A 19,072-nucleotide genomic window follows, 5' to 3' on the forward strand; every position below is an offset into this window, starting at 1 on the left:
TAAATACAAAATAAAGTAAAACATCTTAATCCTTTTAGAAAAGGAAATTAGCTCTTAAATTTTGCTTTCTGAAATAAAATTTAACAGCTACCTGTTTGGGGGTTTTGAGCAACAGATGAGAATTCGGTGGATTATTATTGTAAAGCCTGTTTGATGACTCTTCCTCTGAAACTAGGCTCTTGAAGAAAAATACAAAAATACAATGTTATAGTTATTACCAGTATTATATTATTAAATTTTTGTCAATGTATCACCTATGAGGAGAATTGAAGGTAGAACACGTATAAGCATAGGAACAGGGAGGTTGCAAAAACAAAAACAAAAACAAAAGGAAAATAGGGATTATGACATTTGCACCCTGAGATTTGGAAGCAAAGTACTTATTGTGCATGCAACTCTAGAAAGCTATACCAGAAATACAAGTGTGGCTGTCTGCTACAAGTCTGTGGTTGACTAGATTCACAAGTAAGATTAGCCACTACCGGCGCTGGAAAGATGGCTCAGTGGTTAAAAGCACTGTCTGCTTTTCCAAAGGATCTGGGTTCAGTTCCAAGCACCCACATGGCAGCTCGCAAATGTCTGTAACTCCAGTCCCAAGGCACCTGACACCTACATACCAATGCACATAAAGTAAAACTAAATAAAAATAAAAATAAGAAAAGATTAGCCACTACCATTTAAGGTTGAACCTGACTGAAAACACAATTGCCAGCCAATATTTCCCTTGGAAAACAAAGGAACCAAAATAAGATTCCAGAGTTCTGAAACAGCTCATTTCATTTCTGCCAGCATAATTGTTGCCTAGGAGAGAGAAAGATTCCTGCTATATCCCACTTTACAGTGTGCCCAAGGTCATGCACAATAATTTTATTTTAATTTTGTAGAGTTTTGAAGTGCTGGGAAGTAAAGCTAGACAATACTACCATTGGGCTATAACCTTAACTCATACAATGTTCCTTTTTAAAAATGAAAACAACCAGCCTTGTCTACAAAGCAAGTCCAGGACAGGCAAGGCTACTATACAGAGAAACCCTGTCTCAGAAAATAATAATAGTAATAGTAGTATCTTCCTTAAACATACTATCCTTACTACATTACTCCTTAGAAGAGACAGAATGTTACAGTTTGTCACTCAACAGCGGTGTAAAACCAAGCAACAAATATACCAAAAAGATGAGACCCTTAATAACAAATTTTGCTATGTAAACACTAAAAATATTAATCCTACTTTTATGTTTTAAGTGTAGTGAAACTCCTTCATAATAATTTTATAAAAAACAAGACAATGATTAGTCATCACATATGCCAAGTATATGATATTGTGTGTTTTAAGTGTCATGTTTTCTGAAATTTAGAGGGAAATTGTTTGAACCTTAATTTCTGTCACAGGACATGAAAACATATGATTCTGTGTTGTGACAGAGATTTGTTATATTTCATTATAACAATGGTAGATACTATGTACATATGCTATATACCCTCCTTATATCAAGAAATAACAAAAATAATGACATGACCAAGTAAAAATGTTGTTTTCATATTTTTACCTACCAAAAGATCAGTATTTTCTGAACTATCTGAATTAACATCAAATTCAAAGACTGTTTTTCTCTTTTTATTACTTCCTCCAGTGGGTATATACTTTCTTTCTCTTTGGCATACGTTCATTTTAGTTGGTGTCTTCACTGTATATTCCTGTGCAAAAATTTAAAAACACATACATAAGTGCTTAATGTGGTAGAATACACCTATAATCTCCCCAGGAGGAGGAAGAAGGATTATGTCCAATCTGGACAATATTGCCAGTTCAAGTTCATGCACTTCAAGGTAATTTGAATCTGTAGCACTAAGTTTCCATTATTAACAAACATAAGAAGCAGACATTTTGAACAGATAAATGCAGGCGGTTGTTGTAAATTATTTTCTGTCTTCAAAGTATTTATAATATTGGATTTTTTTGACAGACTACAGAAAACAGTAGAAAAAGGGGGACAAATTTCTATTCCAGCTTCAGCAATCAATACTCTTTACAGGAAGCTTAATTTTTCTGATCATAATTGAGAACAAAAATTTAATGAACTTTTGCTTTCTTCATAAAAGTCACTTCTCTATGAGAAAATATGCTTAATTTTAAAAGAGTAAAAACAAAATTTCCACAATAGAGAGCTCTAAAAATTCACTCCTTTGTAACAGATTAAACACACTGGTAAAAAAATGATCAGAATCTATTCCTCAGTATTCTGGAAATTAATAAAAGTCTTATAGCAATCTGGGGAACTTCATGATATTTTTTATTTACCCTGGGCCCCATCATTGCTGAACTTTAGCTATACATTATCCATAAGAGAAAAAAGCATACAAATAAATAAAAGTTGATAAATAACCAACCAGCCTGTCCACAGAGTTCTAAAGTCTAAATGTCTAAACGGACTGACATTTTCAAAATGGTTAAAGAATGTCTAAACTATTGAGGCAAGCAAGTATAGGGAAGCACTTACTTGAGAACTTCACTTGTTTTACAGTCGTGTACATGTACAGGTCCTGTCTTATAATAATGCTCTTAGCAGCCTAGTTCCTTCACCTGCACATACTATGCACATGCATCCCTCTTCAAACAAAACACTTAACACAGAACATCTCCAACCCCTAGTACCTATACTGCACTAAGTGCCTATTCTAGTCTCTGATTAACAGTGTAAGTTTCCCCACTCCTGGCAATAATTAAAGTTGGGTTTCTATTCATATAAGCATTCCCAACTTATCTGGTTATGATAAATACAAAGACTGATCTGATCTGAACTAGTTTTTGATACATGTAGAATAGGACAAAACTCAGTCCTAGTAACCTTAAGTGAGATTTCCTCTAGTTATCATCTTATACCTAAGTATAATTGGGTATACATATGCTTAAAATTAGAAGCATTAAGGGAAGAGAAATGAGCAGTAGGAAAAATGGCTATATGACCAAATCTATCAGTAAAATACGTAAACTGTGCCTCTTAGCAACTATCTACTTCTCTTGAACCTCAAAAAATAAAACTCTGAACAATTCCCAGAACACACATGGCAACTGACAACTATTTTTTAATCTCAAATTCAAGGAACCCAATGCTCTCTTCTGGTCTTCATAGGTACTGTACCATGTAGTATACAGATATATAATGCAGGCCATACACACGTTTTAAAAAATTAAACTAAATAGACTTATTCCCAATTTCCTGAGATAGTCCCAGACTGATCTCCAAAGTAACTGTACAATTTTGTACTCCCACCAGCAATGGAGGGGTGTTCCCCTTTCTCTGCGTCCTTGCCAGCATGTGCTGTCACTTGAATTTTTTATCTTAGCCATTCATTCAGATAGGTGTAAAATGGAATCTCAGAGCTGTTTTGATGTGCACTTCCCTGATGACTAGGGATGTTGAACATTTCTGTGTTTCTCAGCCATTCAATATTCCTCTGTTGAGAATTCTGTTTAGCTCTGTACTCCATTTTTTAATTGGGATATTTGGCTTGGTGGTGTTTATAATTTCTTGAGTTCTTTATATATTTTGGATATTAACCCTTTGTCAGATATAGGGTTGGTAAAGATCTTTTCCCAGACTGCAGGATGTCGTTTTGTTCTGTTGACAGTGTCTTTGCCTTACAGAAGCGTTTTAGTTTCATGAGGTCCCATTTATTAATTGTTGATCTTAGAATCAACTGTTGGTGTTCTGTTCAGGAAGTTGTCTCCTATGCCAATGAGTTCAAGGTTCTTCCCCACCTTTTCTTCTAACAGATTTAGGGTGTCTGGTTTTAAGTTGAGGTCTTTAATTAATTAGGACTTTAGTTCTGTGCACGGTGATAAATATGGGTCTATTTGCATTTTTCTACATGAAGCCATCCAGTTAGACCAGTACCATTTGTTGAAGATGCCAGGCCACAGAGGAAGAGGTTACTAGTAGTACAGAGGCCACTGGATAAGCTGAGGTCAGACGTTAGTAGAGGAGGGCTCCCCTTTCTAAGGACTAGGAGAGGAAGGGAAAGGGTTAGGAAGGGATGGGATCAGGAGGTGATGAGGTGGAGGTGGGACTTGGAGGCAATGAGGGAGGGGCTGAAATTAGGATGTAAAATTTCAAACTGCAGAACAATCAGGTAACTTATATTAGTAATCCTACTACACGGGAATAGCTCTGAGACTGGCTGAGATATGAAAGTATATACATAGACAAGGTTTCATGTTGCTCACAGATTCTGTGACTTATTACTAGAGACCATTCTTAGTATGGCATGAAGATTTGCAGACGTCTTACTTCTGCTCATACAATGAGCAGAGAATCAGCTTTAATTGTTCTGTGCATCCTGCATACCTCATACAATTATAATGTTAGACCTGTATAATGTTTATGAGAAATTATGTTTTCAGAACAAAAGAACCAGACAATGATGCTGATCAGACCCAACAGGATTCATTCCTCTCAGCATGCTGGATGCTGACATCCTGAATCCTCCATGTTCCAGCCCCAAATGCCTCAGTTGCTGTTACCCATCAGAACAGGACAACTTCCAGGACAGCATTGTAGCAGTCCCACACAGGATTCCTACTAAACCTGGAATTTTTCAACATTTAGAAACTGGAACACAAATGCTATCACTGGTTTTCCCCAATTTGGGGGGAGGAGTGGCTTCAAAAGTATAATTGGCCCTAAATCAGTCTGAAGAATCCTTAAGAGAACAAAGTCCTATTTCCTCTAAGGGGGGGGGGGGTTGGGTAGGTTTCTGTTTACTCTCTTGGTCTACAGATTCTTATTTTCATCAGGAGTTGGTTACTAAGTTATTATTGGTCTTATACACAGAGAAAACTAGGCTGGACTCAAGGATGTCTCTCTTTTCCTTTGAGATAGGAGCTGAAAAGAAAGAAAGGGGGATATAGAAATATAGAGGAAGGATAGAACAAAAGGTAGGTTATTGCCGGGCATGGTGGCGCACGCCTTTAATCCCCGCACTCGGGAGGCAGAGGCAGGCAGATCGCTGTTGAGTTCAAGGCCAGCCTGGTCTACAAAGCGAGTCCAGGAAAGCCAAGGCTACACAGAGAAATCCTATCTCGAAAAGCCAAAAAAATAAAAAGAAAAAATTTAAAAAGGTTATTCCATCTACTCCTTAACTCAAGGCCTTGTTACTCAGAAATAAGGTTATTTTTAATTCACTGGTATAGAATTTTATATATTGATGCAAATCATGGTCATGTCAAATACTAGTCTATTTCTGTCACAAGAATATATATCCTAGGTCTAACAGATAGATATGATTCTATAGATATATAAGGCAAAATAGTTAAATAAGGTCTTCAAAAGCCTCAGAGACCTCCAGAATATGGCATTGAAATGTATTTTTATTATTCTAAAGATTCTTTGGCAACACCCAGCCTGCCTCAAAGAAGATGATGAGCATCAAATAACCTCCTTATGGAGGTGGCTTCAAATGTGACAAACCAGACACTGGGCAAAATGTAGTTTTTTTGCCATAGACAGAATTTTGCCTAAAAATAGGCAAGCTTAGATACAGGCAGAGTCGATAGCCAAACACTGCGAAGACAGGGTAAGCAAGTCCTCAGTAATTCTTGCCTTGCAAATCTGTCAGGGATATTGAGCTAGAAGGCCAAAGATGATGCTCCAACATTATAAAGAGTGTTGGGTGACTGTTCAGGCAGTAAACTGTCTCAGTCATTTTTTTTTTTTTCATTTTGGAAGCTGCTAACTTGCACTTCCAGTTCACTCAGGTAGTTAGGCTTTATTCCTTCTCAAATTTCTGATGGAGTTGAAGACCAGATAGTTTAGTCTTACAATTAAGCTTAGTTGATTAGTGGCTAAGATTCTTAGATCAAGATAGATGTTTTAAGTTAATAGGTAGGAGGTATGATAGATATTGAATTTCATTCAGAAATTTAGACCCAACAAGATAGGAAAGATGTTTACATCAAGTTTGCCATATACAAATAGCCAAATCACTATGAATGTAACATATCTATAATTCCTGATTGTCTCATGGTTCTTCCTGCTGTTTGTATTTTATTTTATTCATGGGTAATAATATAAATGTATATGTTAAAAAATAAACATAATAAAAAAATGAGAAAAAATAAAATAAAATAATTTAAACTAAATATGACAATAATCATTTTGAAAGCATAAAAAGATTTGAGAAAGGTGGTATTGTACTTCTTATTTTCCAAAAAAATTAATGTCTGACTTATGAAGTTAGATTCTCACTTCTTTCTATATTCACTACGCTGCAATATCACCTATTGTATGGCCTCTAGAAGATTGCACTTTTCTTTTGTGAGTCTAAAAAAGAAGCATGATAACACTATTTTTATTAGGAAAGACATTTTGACAAATAATCATTTAAGAACACTTTCCAGAAGGCCAATATCTGACTGAACATAGTGGCTCACATTTGAGATCACAGCACTTGAGAGACTAAGGCAGGAGGACCACCATGAGGTCATTCCAAGCTACAGAATGAGAGTCTGTCTTGAAAGAACAAGGCCTCTCTGTGTCACTTACTTTGGAAACAGGGTTCAAAAAAAAACCCGTTGTTTTATTAATTGGCATCTTACAATGCCACCATTAAAAACTGAGATAAAAAAGCCAGGCATGATGGCTCACATCTATAGTCCCAGGAATTTAAGACCAGCACAGGTTACATATCAAGTGTCAGGCTAGTCTTGGCTATAGTTCAATACTCTGTCTCAAGAAAACAAGGCAAATAATAAAGAGATAAGACAATTTAATGTAATTGGAACATTAATAGTATCTTAAATAGAAAAAGATGAAAAAACTTGTAAAATCCATGTAAAAGCTCAAGTTTAGTTAGTAATTACCAATGTAAGCAACTTGGTGTTCTTTTTTTTTTTTTTCAGAATTGCTGTTATACAGACATCGTTTAAAAAAACACACATGTACTGGATATGTTCTATGACATAAGAGTTGGAAATTAAGGCTAAGGGCAATTAGGAGAACTGAAATTGTCTCACAGATGGCTCCTCCTTAAATGTTTTTGATCATCTCCTCCAGTTCTTCCTTTGTGAACATGTGGAAATTCTGACCAGGCTGCACTGTGGCTAGCTCTATGTTAGTTGCATTCAGCTTCTCCTTCACGCCTTGCTTGAGGATGATGAGTGAAGACTTAATAGCTTCTTTCAGTGTCATAGACTTGTGGTAAACTTCTTGCAAGGAGCTTTGGACACCCTCTGAAGCAGAGCCAATTGCTCAAGCATCACACTGCACAAAGGTCCCAGATGGGTCCATGTGAAACAGCTCTTATCAACTCCTCCGAGTAACAATGCTACTCCAAAGGAACGAGACATGGTACCTGGATCTGCATCTTCCTCTCCAAACTGCAAAGCCAGATTGGACACAGCCTGGGTCACATTTTCCACCGTCATTGTCTCATTATAGGTGAACCAGTGGTTCTGTGTCTCCACCCTGGCTTTATCAATTAAAGTTTTAGCATAAGCAATCAGCCCACTCAGGGTACAACCTGTATGAGCATCAATCTCTACAATTTTCTCAATGCTGCTAGGCTCCATTAGTGGGGAGGTAATTCTCTTCTCCACAGCTAGACATACCACCCTCTGATGTCTGGATGCAAATGGCCATAGAACCAAGCTTGAGAGCCTCAATGGCATATTCTACTTTAAAGAATGTTCCTTCAGAAGAAAAAGTATTCACACCCCTGTCGTACTCAGACCGAGTACTCAGAACATGGCAAAGACAGGAGACGGCAGTGGGTACGGGGGGTTTCCAAGGGCCACAAGACTCCAAGCACCACCCTAATCAATCACACCACCACAGCACCAAGGACCCTGCTCCCTAGCCATTTGGTTTTAACAAATGTGTCCAAGTATGGGAAAATCTAGATAAAAGGTACAACTTCTAGTATATATAGCTTCCAAAAATACAAAGTCAGCTGCAATTAGTTTATTTAAAAAAAAAAAAGTAAGGTAACCCTGTCCACTAGGAATGACTAAAATGAAAAAGCTAAGAATACAAAGCCATTAGACTCTAGGTATAATTGCTAGACTGTAATGAAAAATATATTTTAATATATACTGCCACCCATAATTTAGTAAATTTTTAGTAAATTAATTTAGTAATTAAATCAATGTAAATTCTTTAAATTGATTAAATTACTAAAAAATGAGTGCCAGGCAGTATATAGTAAAATACATGTATCTCCACAATCTAGCAATTTCATTCCTTTGTACCTACATAACTAAAATGTGTCTGCCAGGTACTAGAATTTTTATAACAATACCTTTAACAAAAGTCTAACCTGAAAACTATCTAAATACTCATTTATAACACAACTGATCAAAAAACAAACACAATCACATATTAGAATGTTATGTATTAGTAAAAATGGTATATAACTTTAAGCTACAACATAGATGAACCTCATAAACATAATATTCAATAAAAAATACAGATTGAAAAAAGAGTATGTGCTACATGAAGAATTGAGATTAAAAACTGATCCTGGAAGAAGGACTAGTAATTGGAGCTTTTCCAAAATAACAGTAAAGCTCTATTTATAAAGTTGTGTTTGGTTTAATTTAAAGTTAATAATTAAGATCTGTATTTTCTTAAAATTATCTCAACTAAGTTTTTAAAGTGAAATTATCCTTTAATATTGTTCACATTTTAAACAATGTGGTTATGAATAAAAGGCTTTTCTAAACTATATAATCACATTGACTGGTTAGTTATCCACTTTACACAAACTAGAACCACTGAACCCTCAATTGAGAAAGAGTAGGCTGCAGACAAATCTGTAGAGCAATTTGATTAATGACTGATACGAGAGGCCTCAGTCCACTGGGGTTGGTGCCACCCTGAGCAGGTATTCCTAGGTTGTATAAGAAAGCAGGATGAACAAGCAATGTGAAGCAAACCAGTAAGCAGCACTCCTCCATGGTCTCTGCTTTAGTCCTGCCTCCAAGTTCCTGCCTTGAGTTCCTGCCCTGACTTTCCTCAATGATGGACTGAATCCCAACAATAGAAAGAAAGCAAGAACTAAAGTTGACTAATTTTCAAAAGTTGAATAATATTTATGTGTATATATTAGGACTGAAAACTTTTTCTTTCATGCTAGAATAGTCTACCACAACACAAAGCTGATGTAACTGTTAGTGACCCATATCATAAAGAATACGAAATATATTTGAAGATAAATCCATCTTTGAGTCTTATTTAAAAGTAAAATAACTGGCCCTATGATTAAGAAACACTTCTACCCATTTATTTCAGGGTGTAAGAAAAGACGCGGTTTCAGCTTAGAAGAGTAGAAACAGGTTCAAATGCTTTTCATTTCAATTTGCAAAAGAAACTTACTTGTAAAGACTAGTCTTCAACAGTGGGAGAGGGAAGTCTCATTCTCCAGCAAGTTATGGACCTGGGTAACAAATCTATTTAGCTATCCCTGTATCTGGCTTAGTAGAGGAAAGGAAACTTAAAGAGCAGAACAGTATATAAAAAAGAGGGGTTATCAGAATAAAATTCTGCATTTATATTTAGTGTGGCAAGTTTGGTATGAGTTCCCTGCAGATTAAGTAAATATGTGAGCTGGGTATCATAGCACATATATTTAATCCCAGCACTTCAGAGGCAGAGGCAGAAGGACCTTGGTGAGTTAAGTCCAGACCAGTCTACATAGTAAACTCTAGACCAAAGACCACAATAGAGAAACCCTATCTCAAAAAAAAAAATCAAAATAAAAAAGCATGTGAAAGGCAGCTAAAATTGAGTCATCTTGCTAATGACAACTGCTTCAAGATGACTGCTAAATAAAAGGCAGAAAATGATGTAGAACAAATAGCAATGGGGGTGGTAACTCTTTTAGTGCTATAAAGCATCAAATCAGAACTAGACTTCCCACATCCAAGACTTCACGTTGGTAAGTGACCAGCAAGTTACGGAATCTTCCCAAGATGCTATTAAGTTTGGACATAATGAGAAAAAAATTATTTTAAAAAAGAAATCATTTAAAGCTGATGCCACAAAAAAAAAATGGTCTTTGCAAAACTAGTTTTACATGTATATGAACCTGTGTGGTATATAATACCAATCTTTTTTATTAAAAAATTACTATTATCTTAGAAATGTATCAACCAACCTTTGTAACTCTGGTAGATAAAATGTTTTGGGCAGATGTCCGCGGACAATCTCTGTTATCTTTGGATTTGCTGCTATCCATTGATAAAGAAATCTGAGGTTTATTTTGTGAAGGAGTTGTTTTAGAATCCAATTTCTGACAAGTGGTTTTAGGTGATTCCAGTAAAGATGTTTGTATTTTCTATATTGAACAAAAGTAAATAAAACCATGTTAATTTTTGGTTTAAAAAATATCTTCTTATGAACCCCATATTAATGTCAAACTCAACAACACTTTAGCTTTGCAGTCTCATTTATCTTCTAAAGTGAGGAAAAATGCAATAGGAAATTTTTCAGGAAAAAAACTGAAAAATATCCATTTGATCCAATTGAGAGTAAATATGTTACAAATTTATTCCAAATATTTTCCCATTATTTCAACCCAATGATTTTTCTCAATTATATCTTTGTATATACCTTCCTTAGCAATTCACATGGTAAATTGCTAGTAACTTCTTTTCATACACGTTATGTACAGCCTAGTAAAAAATAAAAACCTTCCTAGTAAAACTACACACACACACACATACACACAGAGGCACAGAGGGAAAGAATTGCTAGGAAGTCCCCTGTGACTGAGTAACATCCTAACCTCTCAAAAGGTAGTTAATAATTACTTTAGTAGAATATTATATGAATGCCAAGTACATCATGTTCTATTTTACCTCTATCTTTGCCACTGTTATCTCCACAAATTCAACTGACAGAATTAAGTATGAACAGATACACGTATGTGACACACACACACACACACACACACACACACATTAAAGTACAATATTTCTTTCAAAAGTTTGGTATTTGAAGTTGGAGAATGAGTTTAAACGAGGGGATATAAGATGAATGATTAAAAAGTGGTAATAAAAAAAGCTGGAGAATTTGCTCATTAATTAAGAGCACTGAATATTCTTCCAGAGAACCCCAGTTCCATTCCCAGCACCCATATGGTAGCTTATAACCAATTCTAACTCCAGTCACAGGGGAGCCCTCTTGATGCAGGCATGAATGCAGGCAAAATACCCAAACACATAAAAAATAAGAGTTAATTTTTTTAAGTGACTGTAGTTAGTATTAAAAACCATTAAAGTAGAAGCATACAATATTCTCTTCTCTAGGTATATTACTGTCTTGACAGACTCAAATTTGCCTATCTAGAAAATGGACGTACTAAACGAAAATGATTTGGTCTTTGCCTTATTCTAATGATATGTCATTATAACCATTATAGCATATAAGAAATTTTCATTTTTCTGGAAGTTTTTTTGAGAATTAGTCTGGGACTCCCTGTATAGATCAGGTTGTCTTTCAACTTATAGCAATCTTAGCCTCCTAAATTCAGAAGTAAAGGATTGGCACCTTTTTTTTCAATTGCATTTCTGTTTCCTTTTCATACATCTTTCTGTACTATAACTATAACTGAATGTATAATTTTGATTAAAGTTTATGGTTTTCTGCTCACTGGCTTCATCGGAAGACATATTCAGACCCTGTAGCTTTTCCAGGACAAATTTTCCCCAAGAAGATCTCAGACTGGCAATTTAAAGTCATTGTTCCACCACCTTGTGGCCATATCAGGGAAAGGCCATTTATCTGGTAGCCTAAAAGAAAAGACAACTTTGCCTTTCACACACATATCCCTTGGAGAATACCTATTTCTTCATAATAACAGAAATAATCATAGAAATATGTATTTCTGTAAACTCCCCTTTTCTGAGTGCTAAACTTCAAATGATCCAGAACACACACTAATTCTGTTTTGTTTACCTTATATGGCATTTACTCTATGCCAAGGATTATTTTAAATGGGTTACAAATACCATTACACTTAATCCTCCTCAAAAATAGAAGATACAGTTTTTAAAAATCCCTTTAGAGATGAGAAACTTGAGCATGAAGAATTTAAGTAACTTAGACAAAATAAGAAAGATTTGATTAATTTACTGATTATATTAGGTCTATAATATTCTAGATGGTTAGAAAAAGTAAAATTCTCAAAGGCCTAGTTGAATTTCTTCAATTCTTCAGTATTTTTTATTTACAGCACATAGAACATGAAGGTTTCCCAGATAAAAGGCATAGCACTTACAAATCTATCTGATAAACAGATATAAGTATATAGTATAGAATTAAACATCAATCAGCCTAGCTCTATGAAAATATAATATATAATTTACTTATATGAATGTTCTATATAAAAATATCAGTGGTTAAATATTTTTCATCTTATTAGATATTTCACTAACTATAATCTTGCTGGTTACTTTTATTTATTTAATTTAAAATTTTTACATATACACTTCTATTATTACAAATATATACAATAAACTACCCACAGCAAGAAGAACCACAAAACAATCAGGAATTATATAAATGTTACATTCATAGTGTTTTGGCTATTTGTATTTTTCAGCCTTGAAGAGAACATCTTTCCTATCTTGGCACATCTAAAATTCTGAATGTAAATCAGTTATCTATCATATCTCATCTTTATCAATTTAAAACATCTATCTAGACCTAAAAACATCTTAACCCCAGAACAACTAAGCTTAATTGTAAAACTAAGATATCTGGTCTTGAACCCCATCAGAGACTTGAAAAGGAATAAAATTAACAGAGTAGATGGGAAGTGAAAGTAAGCAACTTCCACAATGAGAAAATGACAGAGACAGTCTGATGCCTGAACAATCATCCAAATCTCTCCACAATGTTAATTTTATTATGATGGTAATTTCTTCAATGATAATCTTTTCAAGTGTCTAGTGCAGTTTCTGGAAAATTAAAGTAGAAACAGGTTCAATACTTGCCTCTTCTCTTTCTAATGTCACAAGGCTGTGGCACTAGCTATGCCTAACAACTGAGTTAGTCCCAGAATACTCTATTTCTCACTTCAACGTAACTATAATCACTGCAAGAGGCCACATCATTATGAGAAAAATGACCATTTAACCCAAAACCTGGTAAATTAAGAGGCTCTGGATTAACTTTTCTTCCCCACAATCAAACTTCCACTGCAGGGAGCTCTACAAAATTGAACATTTTATTATTTTTTAATTATTATTTTATTATTTTTTGTGTGTAAAGTGAGATGGCTCAGCAAATAGCCTGCTGGTCCTCATCCAATCCCCAGGACCTACATGATGGTAGTTCTACAATTCCACAAATTGTCCTGACTTCTTCATAGGCACTGTGACATATGTGCGTGCACGCGCGCACGCGCGCACACGCGCACACGCGCACACACACACACACACACACACACACACAAAGAATAAATGTTTAAAGAATATATTGAAGCCCTCTTTAAATCTCCAAAACAAAATAACAAATGTTTAAAAAATTTTAGCTAATGCCTTTAAATAAATACAGCAAGAGATAACTTTAAAAACAAAATGGTATATTTTAAAGTTGTTTTCTGCTTATAAGCAACAAGAATCGTTTCTAAATAAATATTTGAAAAATTTGTTGCGGCTGGAGACATATTCCAGTGGCAAAATATTTGCCTAACAAACACAAAGACCTAGGTTGACTGAAAATAAATCCATTATAATAAACATAGAATGGCATAAAAGTCTTACCTTGTCTTTTTTATCGTTGAGAATAACTGTGTTTTCTTTTGCCATTTTTAGTTTCTCCTATTAAAAATAAATTGCAAATTATACAACATAATCATTACTATTAACACAAATTTAAAGCAAACTGTTGTCAAAATAATTTCTGAAAACTATTACCAAAGAAAAACTCTTTTCTACAGGGTCATTATTTGGCTATGATTATCTTTTGGCTCTATTCCCTCTCACGTGCATCTGTGGAATCATTACTGACTTTCTTTAAGCTCCAAACCTCACCTTTCTTACCTTTAAAATGAAATGAATGAAAAAAATAAGAATAATGGAAACAGACAAGTAATTAAACAACTAAGAGCTGCAAAAAATTCCAAATCATGGTCTATGTTAAGAGATTCAATTAGCTTTTCATCTAGATGTTAAGAAAGTACATTTCAGAAGTGCTTTAAATAATGAACTTTTAACACAAAATAAAGATGAGTGTAAAGTAGTATGCTGAGAAGCAAAAATAATCATATAAATTCCAAAAGTACATAAACTTAATAAACAGCATCAAACTGGATGAAGAAAAGAGTATGTGCATAGAAAAAGTCAAGAAAAAATGAAAAGACTATGTTAAAAGTGTAACACACTGGACTATAGGGTTTACTCAGTAGTCAAAAAGAAAACCTAAGTCTTGCTTACAGAAATAAATATGTATTGTGCTAAACAAAATGACTAGTTTTATGTCAACATGACACAGCTAGAGTCCTTTTAGAAGTGGGAAGCTCAAGTGGGAAAAAAATGCCCCTATTACGCTGGCCTGTAGGCCTGGAGGTACATTTTGATTGATGATATAGAAAGGCTCAGCCCATTGTGGGTAGTGCCATCACTGGGCACTTCGTTCTGGAGGTACATTGAAAAAAAAAAAAAGACTGACCAGGCCACGAGGAGTGCTCCCCCACAGCCTCTACACCTCTGCATCTGTTCCTCTCTCTAGGTTCCTGCCCTGCTTGAGATCCTGCCCTGACATCCTTTGGTAACCAGCTGTGATATGGAAGTATGAGATGAAATAAACCCTTGCTTATGATCATGGTCTTTATCACAGCAATTAACTAAGACATGTAGAACATTTTTAATACAGTCATATATAAAACAGACTGGTAATAGCCTCCAGGAAGCATGAAAGTCTCAGAGAATCTAAATTTTCCTAGTGCACAATCAAACTTTAGACAACCAAACTTTCTTTGCCTACTCATGATATGTATGCCAGTATCTATGCACACTGAATTATTCACCTTGTATACACCATGCTATCTCTCCCACAATACTGCTCCTAATCAAAGAACTCGTTTCACTATGAAAGAATCTGGCAGTAAACATTCCTATTATGTATCATCTACAAGTGGTTGTCTTCATTTGTACCGACAACTGTAATCTACTCTAGGACAAAGCATATTTGTTAAACTAGCAATACTGTACATACTCTAAGGGTACCTTTGCTCCTAGAGTAAAGAGAAAGCACTCTTACAGCTTACACAGCCATTACAACTATGGGTTTTTTCTGGTATGGAGCCTCAGTCAGCTGTGTTTCAAAGGTATGGACCAGCTCATATACAAACATGTATCTCTGGTGGTAACTAATTGATCACGTCTCCTTAATATCAAAATACCTAGTAAGGTCCTTATCTAATATGAATAAGTAAAATATACCTAAAATATGACTTGAGAAATAAAACTATCTTGAGATACCAAAGTACAAAAAAATAGTCCTGTGTCTAAATTTTAAACATCAACTTACAAAGAAGAATGGTAATCTTTTGTTTTGGATTGATTTGTTTTTTTCGGGACAGGGTTTCTCTGTGTAGCCTTGGCTGTCCTGGACTCACTTTGTAGACCAGGCTGGCCTCGAACTCAGAGATCACCTGCCTTTGCCTCCCAAGTGCTGGAATTAAAGGCGTGCACCACCACCGCCCAGCAGAAGAATGGCAGTCTTAAGGAAGCATTCTGGAATATCTGTAATAATACTACAAATAAATACTGTATCTGTCCTACTATTTGTGCACTGAAAATAAAACTTTCAGACCTATGGGTAACCAACCACTTGCTCTCTGCTGACGCTAGTTCTAAGAGCATTTAGTACTGAAACTGTCTTACCAGGGTAGAGTGGAAGCTCAGCTAAGCCCCACCATCCTATACACAGCTTGCAGCCTCCAATTTTCAAGAACGCATGAGGAAGCTTTTCTAACACTGCATCCTTTCCCATCCTTGCAGTTCACCCTCTGTTCTTTTTTAAACTGTGTGCTTAGAGTGAGTTTTCTTTTTCTTTTTTTTTAAATATAATCTTTTCTTTCTTTTATTAAAGATTTATTTATTTATTATGTATACAGTGCTCTGCCTGCATGAATGACAGAAGAGGGCATTAGATCTCATTATATATGGTTATAGCCACCATGTGGTTGCTGGGATTGAACTCAGGACCTCTGGAAGAACAGTCAGTGCTCTTAACCTCTGAGCCATCTCTCCAGCCCTAGAGTGAGTTTTCTTACTTTACTGTATTTCAAATTTTATTTTATATATAGTTTTATATACTTTAGCAATTTGGAACAATGTTTTTATTCCTTAGTTTCTTTTTTCTTTTTTCCTGCCTCTATCTCCTTAACTTCCATATCTACATTTAGTAATATTTTTACACTCATATATTTTTTATCTAATTTTACCTTTGAACTTTCTCAAAATTGTATCTTTTTATCTGTTTTTTCTTTTTCCTTTTTCTATTCCCTTAGCAAAATGCCTAAGAAAATCAGCAATATAGATGAAAAGGTCAGAAATATGAAAGAAAAATCAGCAGGGAAATTCAGAAAAAAATATTAGAAATTTAAATTTCAATGAACAATATTTTAAAATGCAATGCAAAGACTTAGTCAAGCAGAAGAAAGAATATCAGGGATAAAGACCAAGGTTGATGAAATATATTTAAACATCAATTAGGAAAAACCATAAGCATGACCACAATGTCTAAGAACTTAAGGGTATGAACAAGGCACTAAACTTAAGAATTCACAGGATAGAAGAACTTGAAATAAACACTAATGAAATTATAGCAGAAGTTTCTCAGGTCTAGAGAAAGAATGTTCATACACAAGAAACATTTAGAACCTCAAATAAACAAGACCAGACAAGAACATCTCCATGGCACTATACTCAAGATGTCAAAAACAAAAAGGAAGAAAGAAATATATTAAAAAGCTGTAAGGGCTCTCTTTTTCCAGCTGGAACCATGGAGGCTGTACCAGAGAAGAAGAAGAAGGTCCCTGCGGTGCCAGAAACCCTTAAGAAAAAGCGAAGGAATTTCGCAGAGTTGAAGATGAAGCGCCTGCGGAAGAAGTTTGCCCTGAAGACACTGCAAAAGGCGAAGAGGAAGCTCATCTACGAGAAAGCCAAGTACTATCACAAGGAGTACAGGCAGATGTACCGGACTGAGATTAGGATGGCTAGGATGGCGAGGAAAGCCGGGAACTTCTACGTGCCTGCAGAACCCAAATTGGCGTTTGTCATCAGAATCCGCGGTATCAATGGTGTAAGCCCAAAGGTCCACAAAGTACTGCAGCTTCTTCGCCTTCGACAGATCTTCAATGGCACCTCTGTTAAGCTCAACAAGGCTTCCATTAACATGCTAAGGATTGTGGAACCGTACACTGCATGGGGGTACCCCAACCTGAAGTCTGTAAATAAGCTCATCTACAAGTGCAGCTATGGGAAAATCAATAAGAAGCGAATTGCCTTGACAGATAATTCCTTGATTGCTCGGTCTCTTGGTAAATTTGGCATCATCTGCATGGAGGATCTAATTCATGAGATCTTCACAGTTGGAAAACACTTCAAGGAAGCAAATAACTTCCTGTGGCCCTTCAAACTGTCTTCTCCACGAGGTGGAATGAAGAAAAAGACAACTCACTTTGTGGAAGGTGGAGATGCTGGCAACAGGGAAGACCAGATAAACAGGCTTATCAGACGGATGAACTAAGGTGTTGCCCATGGTATTTTTGTAATCTGGTCAGTTAATAAACAGTCACAGCTTGGCAAATTAAAAAAAAAAGCTGTAAGGGGAAAATGCCAACTCATATACAAAGATGGACACATCAGAAAACATCAAGTCTGTCTCTTAGCAACTCTAACAGCCAAAAAACATTTGGAAAGATATTTAAGCAACAAAAGTGCTAACCAAGATCAGCAAACAAATATGTGTGTGTGTGTGTGTGTGTGTGTGTGTGTGTGTGTGTAGACAAGCACAAGCTAATGTAATTCATAGCCACCAAGTCAGCACCACAGTAGATAAAGGAACACTATACACATGGAGGAAAAGCTGTCTTCAATCAAGGAAGAACAGGAAAGAATAAATTACATGAGAGGAAAAGATGAACAAAGGAAAGCGAGGAATGAATTCATCATGCCCATCACAGTAAACCAGTAGGAAGTACTAATACTAATAGGAGAAAAAAAATACTAATACTAATAGGAAAGGAAATAACAAACAAAAAAACCAACCCAACAGAAAAAGAGCAAGTAAATTGCTGGAATTATTAAAAGAAAAAAACCCTCAATATTTACTTTAAATGTGAATGGCCTCAATATACCAATAAATGAATATTTTCTAATTGGATCTAAAACACTACATAAAAGTATATAGAGTCTCCAAGACACACATATAATAAAAACACCTTCTGAGAGTCAAGGTTTATAAAACAACATACCAAATAAACAGAAGCTAGAAACTAACTGGTATATCTATTTTGATGCCTGGTAAACTATAAGTCAAACAAAAATTAGTAAAAAAAAAATAAAAGATAAAGAATGGTCCCATTATATATTAATAAAAGGAACAAATCATCAAAACTATGTCACACTATAATTACATATGCACCAGACACTAGGGTATCCAATTTCAAAAGACAAACAAACATAACCATAAAAAGTCAACAGATCTTGACACAACAAAAGTGATTTCAATATCCAACTTTCTCCAATACATGGGTCATCCAAAATGGAATCACAAAAAAAATTTTCAGACTTAAACTATATTCTAGATCCAAGAGACTTAGGTTATATAAAGTATTTCAACATACAGAGAACTCATGCATTCCTTCAGGAGCTTACTGAACCTTCTTAAAGAGGATCACAATATAGGCCACAAGTCAACTCTTCCAAAAACAACAACAACAAAATACAATAAAACTGAAATTACTTTTGTTTGTTTGTTCTTAAGATTTACTTATTATGTATACAGTGCTCTGCCTGCATGTACACCTGCAGGCCAGAAGAGGGCACCAGATCACATTA

General features: G+C 35.2%; 2 protein-coding genes and 1 pseudogene across 4 annotated transcripts in view; 1 reads left to right on the forward strand and 2 right to left on the reverse strand.

Annotated features, from left to right (window-relative positions):
- SYCP1 (synaptonemal complex protein 1) overlaps nt 1-19,072 on the reverse strand; it is an 85,030-nt gene that overhangs the window by 567 nt on the left and 65,391 nt on the right. The window contains exons 29-32 of one of the 2 annotated variants that reach the window (XM_084757943.1): nt 13,766-13,822; nt 10,153-10,332; nt 1,552-1,695; nt 92-178 (exon numbers count right to left, since the gene is read on the reverse strand). In XM_084757943.1, the coding sequence (XP_084614069.1) occupies nt 92-178; nt 1,552-1,695; nt 10,153-10,332; nt 13,766-13,822 (468 nt within the window). The remainder of the gene's footprint in view (nt 1-91; nt 179-1,551; nt 1,696-10,152; nt 10,333-13,765; nt 13,823-19,072) is intronic. The other variant, XM_084757944.1, reaches the window with a different exon arrangement.
- Nucleotides 6,927-7,951, reverse strand: LOC311583950 (proteasome subunit alpha type-5-like; annotated as a pseudogene). The gene has a single exon. The product of its transcript is annotated as a proteasome subunit alpha type-5-like (transcript).
- On the forward strand, nt 16,990-17,831 carry LOC311583949 (large ribosomal subunit protein uL30-like). Its single transcript, XM_084757953.1, has one exon. The coding sequence runs from the start codon at nt 17,013-17,015 to the stop codon at nt 17,757-17,759; it is 747 nt and encodes a 248-aa protein (XP_084614079.1). The 5' UTR covers nt 16,990-17,012; the 3' UTR covers nt 17,760-17,831.

The sequence above is a fragment of the Acomys minous genome (assembly GCF_964271855.1).
Source record: "Acomys minous genome assembly, chromosome: 14".
In the NCBI taxonomy this organism is placed as follows: Eukaryota; Metazoa; Chordata; class Mammalia; order Rodentia; family Muridae; genus Acomys; species Acomys minous.

Coding starts and splice junctions, on each gene's coding strand:
- LOC311583949 (XM_084757953.1), top strand. CDS start 17,013: ATGGAGGCTGTACCAGAGAAGAAGAAGAAGGTCCCTGCGGTGCCAGAA.